The sequence below is a fragment of the Ascidiella aspersa genome, chromosome 3 (assembly GCF_963924565.1).
Source record: "Ascidiella aspersa chromosome 3, kaAscAspe10.2, whole genome shotgun sequence".
NCBI classification, from domain to species: domain Eukaryota; kingdom Metazoa; phylum Chordata; class Ascidiacea; order Phlebobranchia; family Ascidiidae; genus Ascidiella; species Ascidiella aspersa.
In genome coordinates, this window is record NC_139449.1 from 23406519 (window position 1) to 23419678 (window position 13160).

General features: G+C 37.1%; 1 protein-coding gene across 1 annotated transcript; it reads right to left on the minus strand.

The window, feature by feature from the left end:
- Positions 1–436: 436 nt before the first annotated feature.
- Positions 437–6806, minus strand: LOC146160963 (actin, cytoplasmic-like). Its single transcript, XM_083385060.1, has 9 exons — positions 6358–6806; positions 5664–5779; positions 4997–5250; positions 4531–4689; positions 4226–4364; positions 3602–3715; positions 3124–3303; positions 949–1109; positions 437–625 (listed from the first exon to the last, which is right to left on the minus strand). Exons 1-9 carry the CDS (start codon positions 6804–6806, stop codon positions 437–439), a joined length of 1761 nt encoding a protein of 586 aa, XP_083241186.1.
- Between the last annotated feature and the right edge of the window lie 6354 nt (positions 6807–13160).

Below are 13160 nucleotides of genomic sequence, written 5' to 3' on the forward strand. Positions count from 1 at the left end.
TACAGAAAGATTTAAACAAGTTTAACTCACAGGTCGACTATTGTTTTGCAAACTTCATCAACATGTTTTATTTTAAAATTTTACATCTACACAAATACAGTTTTGCATAGTTGCGTTTGTCAGATATTTGCAAACCATACCATGCAGGTGAAACATAAACCCTACATGTAACCGCTTTACGTTGTATAATTGTAAATTATATTGTTTTTCTAACTCTTTATTTTGGAATAAAATTTCATAAAAGTAAGCGTCAACAAAAAAAAAATAACCGCGAAATAAAATTTAAACAGAAATTGGCAAACAACTAACTTTATATGAATGATTATTCACCTAAAATTTTGGAAAGACATAGTCAGTCAATAAATCAATGAGGTGTTAAGATCTTTCCAATAAAAATATGATAATAACATGGAAAAAATATAACCCAATGAGAAATTCAAACATATTTCCGGTGCACAATTGTAGCTCCATGCTCCTGAAACTCTTCTCTGGTAATCCAGCGAAAACGTGACGTACTCAGTGACGTCATACGTCCAGCTCCTCTCCAAATTGCGTACTGACGTTTTGGAAAGACATTTATCGTGAGGTGCTTCTCTTTGTTAGGCATCAGTTTAACGAGCTCGCTCTAAATAAGGCCATGTATATTTTGAGGTATTAAGGTAACGTCTTTCGGGCGGAGTGCATGGCTAAAGTCCACAAGTCAGAACACAAGCCCCGGTTCATTTAGTTACAGGCACACCTTAGGCGCTTTAATCCTATATTATTTTATTTGATCATGACTTTGTTTGCTTATTTTATTAGCTATTCTAACATTATGGTAAATCACGCAAAGCTTTTTGAAAGTTGTAAAATTTAAGACAAAATAAGGAGAAGGACGAGTAGGTATTTCAAAAATGTCAAAATTTTGCATTTTACATATGTTTTAAACCCCAAACTTAAGTAGTTTACCTTTAGTCTCTCGGGTAGACCTGGCAGTAGTGATGCGCCACCGACAATGACAATGTTTTTGCATATCTCATCAATGACGGTATCATTGTTCTGTTCGTTTCGACATGCTCGAATGCTTTCGGCGCAGATGTGGTGTAGGCCCATGTCACTATCCGATTCCACTATAAAAAGCAAAACCTTTTATGTGTGACTACATCATAAGATAAAAAGCACCACTACGGTAATCTACATTCTACAACGAGGTACAATAAACTAATAAAAAGTTATACTGTTTTGCTCCGAGCTTTTTATATAAATGGAGAAAATTTATAAGTCACCAAGTATTTTCAATTTGAAAATACAAATATGTACTGTAAGTTTGTCAGCGGATTAAAGCCGTGCTGTATTCTTCAACGAAGTTTATCAGCCATTGCTCAGTTAAGCTGAGTCGTAAAAAAGTTTTTTTAATGGAAAGTGTGCCCTAATAAAGTTACGATAACAAAAGATGCATAAAGCTTACTGTGAACACGCAAATGGCAAATCTGTTTCTGCTAAAAATCGTGCCTTTGCAATACAAATAAACCTGGGATTCAAACCGATCCCGAACCGGAGTTTTGTAGACCGGCATTGGCTTAGTTTTACCCGAACCATAGCCGAACCTGAAACGTCTTTTTTTTTTAAAAAGGGTGTCAAACCGAAACTGAACAGAATATATTGGGGTCATTCGAACCTTTACCGATCCCGAAACGGCGAAAACAGCGGTTCACTTCAGCATGACGTCATGATACAATTGATATATGTATATAATTATGACGCATCTAAATATTTTGTCACCAGTCCATCAATGTATATTGCATAGTATGGTGAAGTGTACTAAATCGCAACAAAATTCATAAATGATTGACTGATTCAGTTGGTCTGTTAAAGAATTACGGTCTACTGAATAACGTACAATTGTTTAATTCATTTTTATCATGCTTTTAATTCTGGGGTATTATGAGATGATAAAGGTACAGGACGTAGAAAGATCATTCGCGGAAAGCGCGAAAAAGAGACGGCGGGCCGGATTAATTACATTGGTGGGCCCAATCTGGCCCATGGGCCGTAGGTTTCCGACCCCTAGTATAAACCAATATTTTAATTAAAATGTCGTTCCTTAATTTCTTCAAAGGTTGAAAAAAATAGGGGGCCATTGATTTCTCAAAATTTTTGAAGGAGGGCACGGTGTAAAAAAGGTTGGGAACCCCTGATTTAAATAAAACGGCGATTTTTTATGCTCTGAAGTAACCGCCCCTTTCAAATTTATATTAATTTGTCTCCTGATGGCGATATAATAATCGTACCTTAAGTAAAACTTGTGTTTTGGTGAAGTACTAAGAGATTATTTTGCACAAAATACAAAAAATTACTGTAAAAACATATTTATTTCATTTCTACGAAATATTATATGGTCCTTACCACAAAGCGTCCCGCGTTGTAAGTATACACAGTGTGACGTCATTCAATACGCATGTCGCTGGCTGATGCGCAATCACAAAACAAGAAAAGTTTGTCTCCCGCGGTTACAATAGACGCCCAGTTTACCAAGAGCAAATGTTGCTCATTTGTTCTGGCGTCCTTTGCATCTCTGAACCGACAAACACCCGTGCCAATGTTGACCTAATATTGAAACTAATCTCGGTCGAAATCGCCCGTCACCAAAGTGTTCAAACAAATGGCTTCAAACGAGACGGAGGAGTTTAGACGCCTGGAAGTTATTCGTTTACTTCGATTGCGGAAAGTTCGACTGGTATTTTTAAAGTTGGCTTTAGCCAATATGTTAGTTTTGTTTGAAACTTACAATTGATATATATTCGCATAGGTTTTAGGCGAAACCTTAAGAATAACCTTCTAGTGTAATTTATTTCCTTTATATGTCAAATCGTTGCAGAGTGTTCATATTTAGAAAATTTGACGCGGTAAAAAAACAACATACAAATTTTTGTTGTGTGACAATAGATATGCGGATGTTAAATGAAAATGGGTTGTGGTAATTTCATCCAGTAGTCTCTGATAAATTTATCCAGTAAATAAATTTAAATTTTGTAAATGACCCAAAATGACCTGTTTGTGGCAGTAGCCTACATGGACTCCTTTTACTTAAAGTTTACGGGATTTGTTCAGAAAAGAACTCCATTGAAAAGTAAAACTTACCGCTTCCGGGATTAGGATGAAAGAGGATCTCAGGCGCTAGGAATCTCTCTTTGTCCACTCTCACCGGAGTGCCGCTGGGAAGAGAGTAGGTGCGTTTCCGGTTCATTGCACCCATCATGTCGTCACTATCGCCCACCGTGACGTAACACAGCTTCTCCATCATCGCTTTCGGAATATCAACTTCTGAAACGCCTTGAAATAAAGTAACACCATCAGCGAGATGTCGCAATTTACTAAAGCGATCATGACAAACTTTGAAATGCGGTATCCGCTCTTATACGTTTATCTATCTATAGTTTAATATTTTGACAAACTTATTTACTGATACTAAAATAAAATGTTTGGTTTTTGGTTGTAAACCAGCGAAGTAACGTCAACCACGGTTTCGTAAACCAAAAACGAACGAAAACTTCCACTTCAGAATTTCTAATTTTTATTTCTAGTGAAAAGTAAAATTGTGAGTCTAAAATCTTGCTCTTACCGTTATGGTGTTTTACTCCTCTGTTTTGGACTTTCCGAATAAGTGACTTTAATCTGGCGGTTATATCCGAGCCACCAACTGCCATTTGTCGTATTCCTTCGGCAACCACACTTCCTGCGGGAAAATCGAATAATAAAGTACACTACAGGGTTGTAATGACTCAATGACAATGTCTTGACTTGACTTGAAGTTATTCGGCCAAATTACTTGACTTAAGTATTTCGGGAAAATGGCGTGACTCGGACTTTTTCTTAATTTTTGGCGAAATTTGATTATTATAGCAAACTATCTGCTTGTAAATTAGATTGCTCGCTTTATATTACTTTTTGTTGTTTATCAATTTAGGTAATAGAACATTTTATTTTAATGTTAATAACTTATTTTTATGTTAAAAAAAACTTGTGCTTGACCTGCTATGACAGTGCTTACTATTTTTGCAAATTACTTAAGTCGTTTTGAAACATATTATTTATACTTTACGACACTGATACACTATGTCTCATTTGTTATCGTGTTGTGGTTATGAGCAATTCGTTTGGCAAATATTTAGTTTTACCGTAAACAATACAAATATTTCTAAATGCTTTACTGAAGTTAACAAAACAACCTTTTAATTCAACCCACCTTGAACAACAGGAGAGCAACTCGTTATGTCGTGCCCGATGCTGATAACTAACCCGGTGGTGATACTGAAGCCGTGTAGTGCCATTGGAGCGCTGCTGCCCAAATACAACTGTTGAACGCCCAGTTTCTCAAACATCAGCTTATTACAGAACATAACAAAGTTAAAAATAAATCCAAGCCGGAAAAAATCAAATAAAAAACAGCGCTTAAAACACGACTTCGGTATACTCAAAAAACAAAAACATATATTTGTTTATGTATTCAAATTGCGCGGTAAAACAGTCTATAAAATGAAAAACATCTACCTTGACGACATTTTCCCGTGATTCCCGCGACGCTACGGGTGATATCGGCATCACGACCTTGGCTTCCTCCGGTTCGACCTTGAGTTCCATGATGAGGATATGTTTGACGATGTGAAGCCAATCTTCCCAGTCCTGGACTTCCCCTTTCTGAACTGGATGCTGAAAATATTAGTGTTGTAAACGCATTGACGTTACTTCAGGCAAAGGCTTGTGATGTCAGTCAGAACAAGTACCAGAGAATGTAATACACGTTTTGTTGATATAAATTTCGCTAAAAATATTGCTTTGCCACTTTTGAATTATTTTCACTCATGTAATGAAAATATTGTTTTCAAGTACACCATACGCACAGGCGTATTTTTTAGTCCCTGAAATAAATTGTTCATGACTTTCAACTTCCGGTAAAATGCGTTTTACTGATAGTTATTGTGTAACACGATGTAATTAATTATGAGTTGAGACTCACCGAAAAGGAAAGGACATCACTTCGCAGCTTAGCATCGTGTCCCACAAAAACGGTATCCATGGAGACTCCGAGTAGGGCGTCCTCGCTTCGAGGCCGCCCGACTACAGTTGGCATGACAACAGAGGGAGTGTCCTCTTGCGGGAATCCCCCTTTGCACACCCCGCTTCCGATATTGATGACAACCGTGTTGCCATCGCTCATGGCGTCTAACATGGCAAGGTGGCTGCTGGTGCGAGACGAATTCAATTCGGTATCTAAAATTACAAAGTTGTGGTCAAAACACAATAAACTAAGTTTCAGATTTATGGTTAGCCGAAAATGACCTAAATAAGTTGAAGTTAAAGTTGTTATAAAAAAACAACATTACCTACAGCGGTATGGACTGTGTACTATTTTATTTCCCTTAAGTTGAACTAAATTAGATATAAACCAGTGACTTGACTTGATATTAATTTATGTTGGGAATGTTTCGGAAAAAATCTTGAGTTTGGTAATTTATAAATAAGTTATGTTGAGAAAAATGGTTGATAAGTTGAATTTATATATATATATATATATATAAAACATTTTATGGCCCTGAACTGGGAGTTTACACGCTTTTCTCTATGCATTTTGGACACTTTACAATGCCACGTTTACATCACTGCCAGTCCAATTCAAGCAACACCTGCTGGGGTAGAGTCTTCAGGATCGACGTGGAAAATGTTGCCGTGACTCGCGCTAAGACTTCTGCTCAGTTCGCGAAGTGCATTGTTCAGCTTGGCCTGTGTATCGTCGGATGCCCTGTCGAAAATAAAGAACCGCAAAGATCGTTTATCAATAGAACAGAACAGTGTTATACTTTTTAAGTGCCATACAATTAAAAATACGTTTAGCCAAACATGCAACACTAATAAGACAAAAAGGGAACATCATAAGAATGTTTAGTTTTCTAAAAATCAGAGCTCCAAAACTGGAGGACGCAACTCTGTTGTCGCGAGAAGTTTGAGGGTCGCATAGGCCTACATTTATTTTTATAAAAGGTGTCACATTTATATAAGTTGTGCTTTTTTACTTTTGTTTTAAAAAAAAAAAACGATTTAAAACTCTGCAATTTGAAACAAATGAAACACTTATTTCAACTACAAAAAGTAGCATAAAAGACAACCCCAAAAGTTTAACGTTTTTTCAGCACATGCATGGAACATAGCAAACAACTAAAAATATTTGCTTTCAAATGTTAGTAAATAAAAAGGGGTCACAAATTAGGAAGGTATAAGCTCTGCTATAAATAATATGTTTTGCTGTTATTTCTAGATAAACAGGACAATAAAGGAGTGATGGAGCTCAAAACTCGTAGCAATTAATTCACTTCAACCCACTTTCCCTCTCCTCTGATTCCGAGCGCCGACGACCTCCCGTCCAGCTCATCCTCCTGCTTCTGACGCCAGCGCATCATCAGCGGTGACGTAGGCACACTGAGTGATGTCAGACGGTGTGACGTTGCGGGCAGTCTCTTGGCGTGAGCCCGTCTCAACAAAGTCACTTCAGGGCTAACTTTAGCGTCGTCACTGCTGTTGTCGCTATTCTCAAGGATTGGAGTGCTGAAACCGCCAGCTTCGGGTAAGTTTCGCAGGATTTCCGGGGGCGACCCAACATCCGATAAGTTTTCCGCGTTATTTTCGAGTAACTTTCCGCTTTTGAGAGTCAGCAAACTCAGCTGGTCATTGCTCGCGTTGTTTGTCACCGCCGACTTGGGCTGGTTTGTCGAAGGGAAAAGACCCTGTTTTGACACCGGTTCCGCAACTTCGACGCTGGCCGAACAACCCATTTTTAGCCTTCTTAGGCTGGTCGTAACTTATTGAGCTATGTTCATATACGGTTGGTTACTTCTAAAGTTAAAATTATTTTTTTTACCAAAGTCAGATATTGTGTTATATTTGATAAGCACACTTTCCTGAGCCATTTCTTAAGCAATAATCTTATTTTTTGGTGTAGGCTATTCCGAACTTATCTTGCTCTGTGTAAGCTTTATACCGACTATCGAAGGTAATGCCGACATATGCTACTATAATATTCAACAATATTATTCATTTAACTACACTTGAGTAAAATACAGGTATATAGGGAGTTCCTAAGTCTGTTTTTAAAATAATCTTTGTTGCATCGTCCAGTTGTTTAAGTGTGTTTTCGAAGCGTTTAACATTGTCAGCTGATTTTGCAGTGATAACATCGAACCATCGAAAGAAAATACGCATGTAAACATCTTTCGTCTAACATCAAAAGCCAGAGACGCGCCACCGAACTGGTGAGGCCAATATCTGCTTGCACATCGCTCGGTTGAGTATTGACCGGTCCTTATTCACTGTGTCGCCTGGTGATTCTTTTCGCTGACCAAACAAACCACAACCATTGACCCTTTCACTAGCTTAAATCTGGCCCTGAGAGACCGAGTTGGCAAGTCGAAACGTGCAAGGCGCAGCCGACGCGAACAAAGTCGTTTACGAGCCGATTATTTGTTACCTGCTCCATTGAGCTCGCGTTCGCGGTCGGTCTCTAAAGTTCATCCAAGTATATAACATCGCACCGATAAAAGCTTTTCAATATTTTACGGTTCTTTTGACTGGTTGCCGAGATTTGTTGCTCATGACAAAACTAGTGCAATCTTCGGATGGCGCACAGTTAAGTATTGTTTTTTTTAAATATTGCATTAGTTTGTTATATGGTATTTTTTTTAATATCGCGTTAGCTGTTTTCAGCAAATTCTTGCAATCTTGAGTCGTAAAGTAGAACATTTGCAATAAAGGTCTCACAGAAAATATAATAAATGGCCTGTTGCTTTCACCACTCTGAACTACTCTGAAAGAGTGTAATGTACGAGACGCTTGCAAATTTAAACTATTAACTGTTGCCAATTTGAAATCGTAGTAACTACTTTCAAAAACTAAAGGCCGAGTGCTTGCTTAAATAAATTAAATTATTGCCCTCCTAGTTGAACTGCTGCTTCCCTCACTTGAACTGTCGTCTTAAGGATCCACTCTGATCAACATACCTTGGCGTGTGCTCCTTATTTTCATCGGTTATTTGCTTTGGGGCGGTTTGGCTGTCGACGGTGCATATAATCGACATTATACAGTGAATTACGAGGCTTAATCATTGACCATACCGCTCTCTCTTACCTTTTCATTTCGCCGTCGGTGTCCGACGCGTTACCATGACACAACTTTACGACCCCCTTCTATAAATAGCCCGACCATATATTTTGAAATTGCTCCGCATGACAAACCGCCAGTATCGATGTGGAATGCTTTGTCCCATGCTATGACTAAGTTTATGCGAGTTGAATATTGGAAAATTAATTTCGCCTAAATTTATGACATAGTTTGTCAGTAAGTAAACATTCATTAATATTGTTGTCATACCATAGCACAAGCAATAGTTTACAATAGTACATATGGAGGCCAGTTTGACGAACTTTCCCGTCAGTTGCGGGTTACAATAAATTAAAAAAAAAATAAGTTGCATTTAACTGAATCAGTATTTTTTCTGATAATGGGAGGGAAGGGGTCATGTACAAGACATTAAGCCGTGGCGACGATATTGCTATTAAAACAAGAAATCGCCTTTCCATGAGCAAATGGGGTGATTTACAATTTACCTGACAAAAATGAGCAAATATTAAAGCGTTCGTTGAAGATCACACAAAAACCATTTCTGTGATTTTTAGCTAGGCTGCTTGTTTAATGTTCATTTATTAAACTAACGTTTTCCATTTTTTCTATCGTTCGGGGCGTATTGTGAAGTTACTGTATGGGTGCAACAGTGCAGTTTGAGAAACACTGTAGTATATAACGCTGGGAATTTGTTTAAATGATGTTGGTTTAATAATGTACATGACAAAAATAAGTTGAAATATCTACCACAGTCATCGACATTGGGGATTATTTATTTGGTTTGGGCTAACAAATATAGGAAAATTGACCTAATTTTATTTCACGAAAAATCGGCATTAAACACCTTTTTCACTCGAGTTATTTTGTAATATTGTGGTGTTTTGTTTAGATTTTTTGGCAAATATCGACAAAATAAATACTATATGACACCATGCGTGAATAGTCTTTTTCAGAACAATGGCTTCATATTTTGACAAAATATTTTTTTGTCTGGGTGTTAACAGCCCTGAACGAAAGTGTTACCTTAACAACAAGCTTTCAAAGATGTCTAACGTCTTCGATTTAAAGTTGTTTTCAGGTAAACAAATGCTACTTGCGTAAGATTGTCATATTCGCCAATTTGATGGACCAGGAGTCCTCAACCTTTTTTTCTTTCGTTGCACAACAATTCTGTGGGTCAATATTTTTTTATGAAAAAAAAAAACAGTAACATAGGTTAGAATAAAAAAAGAAAACATATTTCAAAACAGGTATTTATTCAACCGTGCATTAATGAAAAACATGCTAATGAACAATAAAAAGCCGTTATTCCTGTAAAACTAAGTATAGTGACACAAATGAAACTAAATTCGGTTTATCAGGCTTTACTAAATTGTTCTATGGCACACCTCAAAATGTTTCCATGGCCCACTGGGTGAGAACCGCTGGACCAGACGATGTAAACTTTAAGTTGTTCAGCAGAACTGTGAATAATTAAAAAAAGGATAAACAATGTTTTCACCAAGTGTTTTACCTCACCGATATGTCTTCGTGACAGCGACGAGCCAACCAGCAACTGATGCGCATCGCAAGGCAAAAGATTATTTCTGAACAGACGCGCGAAAGCCGACAAACCAGCAAACGTGCTACGACGACTGTGGTATTCGAAAGGGCCACTTAGCTTGTACGTTGCGCCTCAACAAACGTCGCATCGTTCACCCTTTCACGTTTCTTTCTTTCTCCTTGCGCTTCCTCTTGGTTCGATTACGATACGCCGCTGGCCTGTTGGGAGAGAAATAATCTTGCGCCCACGCTGTGACAACGATTTACGTCAATCGTTGCTTACAGCTGGCTGTTCACTGCAGCTTACTGTACGCTACAGAGTAGCAGCATTGAGATTTTTGGTACTGCAACGTGCTAATGCTACAAAGGTAATCGAGTGCTTTTGAAGTAATAGCAGATATGAGATTTGCAGTAAATACAGTGTTCTCTGTTTAAGAGTTGCACTTTCCCTTTGGCTTAAAGTAGGGCTTGTTTAAGTGAGGTATTACCTAACTACTTACTTGAAAAGCATTACGAATTACTTATGTTTACTTTGCTTTAAAAGATAAATCTATTGGGGATATGTTGCTAAAATATGTTTGCTAGTAAAGGAAATATTACATAATACAAGCTTGGATTTTTGTATTGTTGTGCATGCCACGTGTAGTCATTGCTTATTGCTAATCAAACGCTACTTGCTATGTCACATTAGATTTTTTATTCGTAAAAGCAGCCAAATCGCTAAAGTGTGTTCGGTACAGTTGGTCTTGCAGACTAATGATTTTGGACGTCCTACACTACAGCATAATCAACAGTTGGGGAAAATGTTAACTCAATAGATCGGATGATGCCATTAATATTTTTAAATTACTATGACGTCATTACTATCGAATGACGTTGTTACTATGGATTAATAGGAAAAAATTATAAAACAGAAAGCACAAAGGTTACGTTTTTTAGGTTAGGCATTTTAGCCACCTTTGATTGTTAATTCAATTGTTTGTAGGCTAACAACCTTTCACTGTAGAAAACATTGGGTCGGCAAGCAAACCATTGCTGATGTAAGTTGATATCGGATTGTCAATAGGGATTTTCGATAATATCGGATCGAAGACGATACCCGATGCCAAGTGATAGTATCGATACTCATCCGATACTGGTCCGATAACAAATTAACAAGGGAATTTCAGCCATGATTTATGATCGGATGCAATGAGTTTCACAGTAAAAAGTAATCTTTAAAAAATAGTGGTTACCAACCGGAGGTAACTTAAATTTTCGTAACGCTAAAGCAAATTTTGGATAAATAACCTGAAAAAAATGACTTGAATTTTTTGAGCCACGGCCCACTGTTTGAGAACCGCTGGTGTAGAGTATCGGGTATGGGTGTTGATAGCGTGAGACACGCGGTGATTTAAATGAAAGTAAGACTTGCTTTTAAATGAGATAAGTTAACGCATGTATGTTTGAGACTTGACCACAGACCTTTGAAGGTATCTAACACATTGTTTAGTATTTGTTTTTGAGAAACAACTAAAACACCTTTACACTTGTTTTGAATGCCCACTTTTAATCACCCAAATGTCCGTTTGGATTAGCTCAATTTGTATTATACAGTCAAAACTTTAGTTATGTTGCCATCTCGGATGTTTTTTGTCGTATTTCTTTTCTGTAAGATTATATTCTGTTAAGACAAACCGATTTAAATTTTTCTGAATCTCTCATTTTATTTAACGCTGTGCAGCACTTTTCACTAGCTTCTCGTAGGTTTAAAGTTAAAATCTTCCTTGTGTACACTATTGCGTAATTGTTAACATGCTGTTCCTGAAGACCTGTGCTTAACTCGCTGTAAATGACGTCACAGTATCCGTCAGTCGCAAGGCTGTCACCTGATTGTCGCTAAACCAATATAAAAAACATTAGGCAGGCAATTTCAACCTTAAAATTAAAGTGGTTAATATAAAGACGCCATTTAACATTTAAAATACTGAAAACACTATTTTAAAAGTTATTTGTTTTGTGTATAAGTTGACAGGACTCTGTAAATTTGGTGCTTCAGTGCTTTAAAATTGTTGACATTATAAAGCCTATAAAGGACCCCATTTAGTGGTGATAAATTAAACGTCGGTATTTTGTGTCGGAGGTATATTTAAGAAACGAATACATATTCGCCCAAAGCTTATAAATGTGTGCGTTTTAATATTTTTGGAGTTTTCAAGCCGGAATTATATTTAGTAGAGTTCTTTGAATTACTGGAATTATAGAGATAATTTGTTAGCGTGCAATGATCTCCTCTGTGTATTAACACTGCGTACCACAATCATTGCTAACCGCGGTGGATTACTGATTAAAAATAAAATTCAGAAAAATTTGGTTTATATAAACACGAGTTTTGCCTTGCAAAAAAGCGTTGCCACTACTACGAGAGCGTTTTCATTTTCTTTTTCAAGTTTTCTTTTCTTTGTGGTGCGCTATCACGAAGTTACTCCTTCGTGACCTTTCGCTCGGTGTTCTTAAGGTTTTGCTAAAATGGACATGCACTTTTTGTGTTTGCATCGTATTACTTATTATTCTTATATTTAACGTAACAGTACGAGGCTGCTCACACTTTCGCCTTGATAGTTTTGTTGCCAAGACTCGGAAATATCTAGCAGGATGTTTCTTATAACTTTTGCGAAGCGTGTTGACAAACAACACCGAACTTGCAAAAACTCCCGAATGATAAAGCTTTGCGTATTAGTTACGATCTTTTCGGCACGAATTAGGAGAGTCGTCTTTTGACTTACGGATACGCCTATATGTAATTGATATAATCTACGTAGACGATAGTGTTGTAATGACTTTACTTAAGTCACTGTTTATAAATGACTTGAAATGACCTTAGTCATTTGGGCACTTAAGTCTTTCGGAGAAATGACTTGACTTGACTTAAGTCTTTTGGGCAAATTACTTGGGTTGAAATGAAGTGTTTTCTGTAAGGCTTTTTTTATAAAATTGAACTTTTATCCAAATTTTTACACATAAAACAATTTGCTTGCTATATGTTGCGTTTTTCTTATTTTTTAGTTCAGTTATTACTCTTTATGGTTGGATTTTTAAATGACTTGACTTGTTATTTATTCAAAAAGGCTTGACTTTGACTCAAGTTATTTTACAAATGACTGGGACTTAAGTAAATTACTTGTTTACAATACTGGTCGACGACACAAACTACAGTAATTCCCATATTTAAAATCGACGGTCCTCCAAGACGAAGCGACCTTAATATTCCTGAACTTAAAAAAAGTTACAAATTAATTCGACCATTTGGCGCTATTTGCCACATTACCATAACTGTGAAAACAGTTTTACTTTTTTCTGCAGCTTATTTGGTTGCTTCGAAAGGTGACTTAGTGCGTAAGCTCTTGCTGCGATGAACAACAATGCCGTATCGCCTCAGGATGCCACGGAAAACTCCTCATTGGCCTTTGACTCGACGACAAGCCATTCTG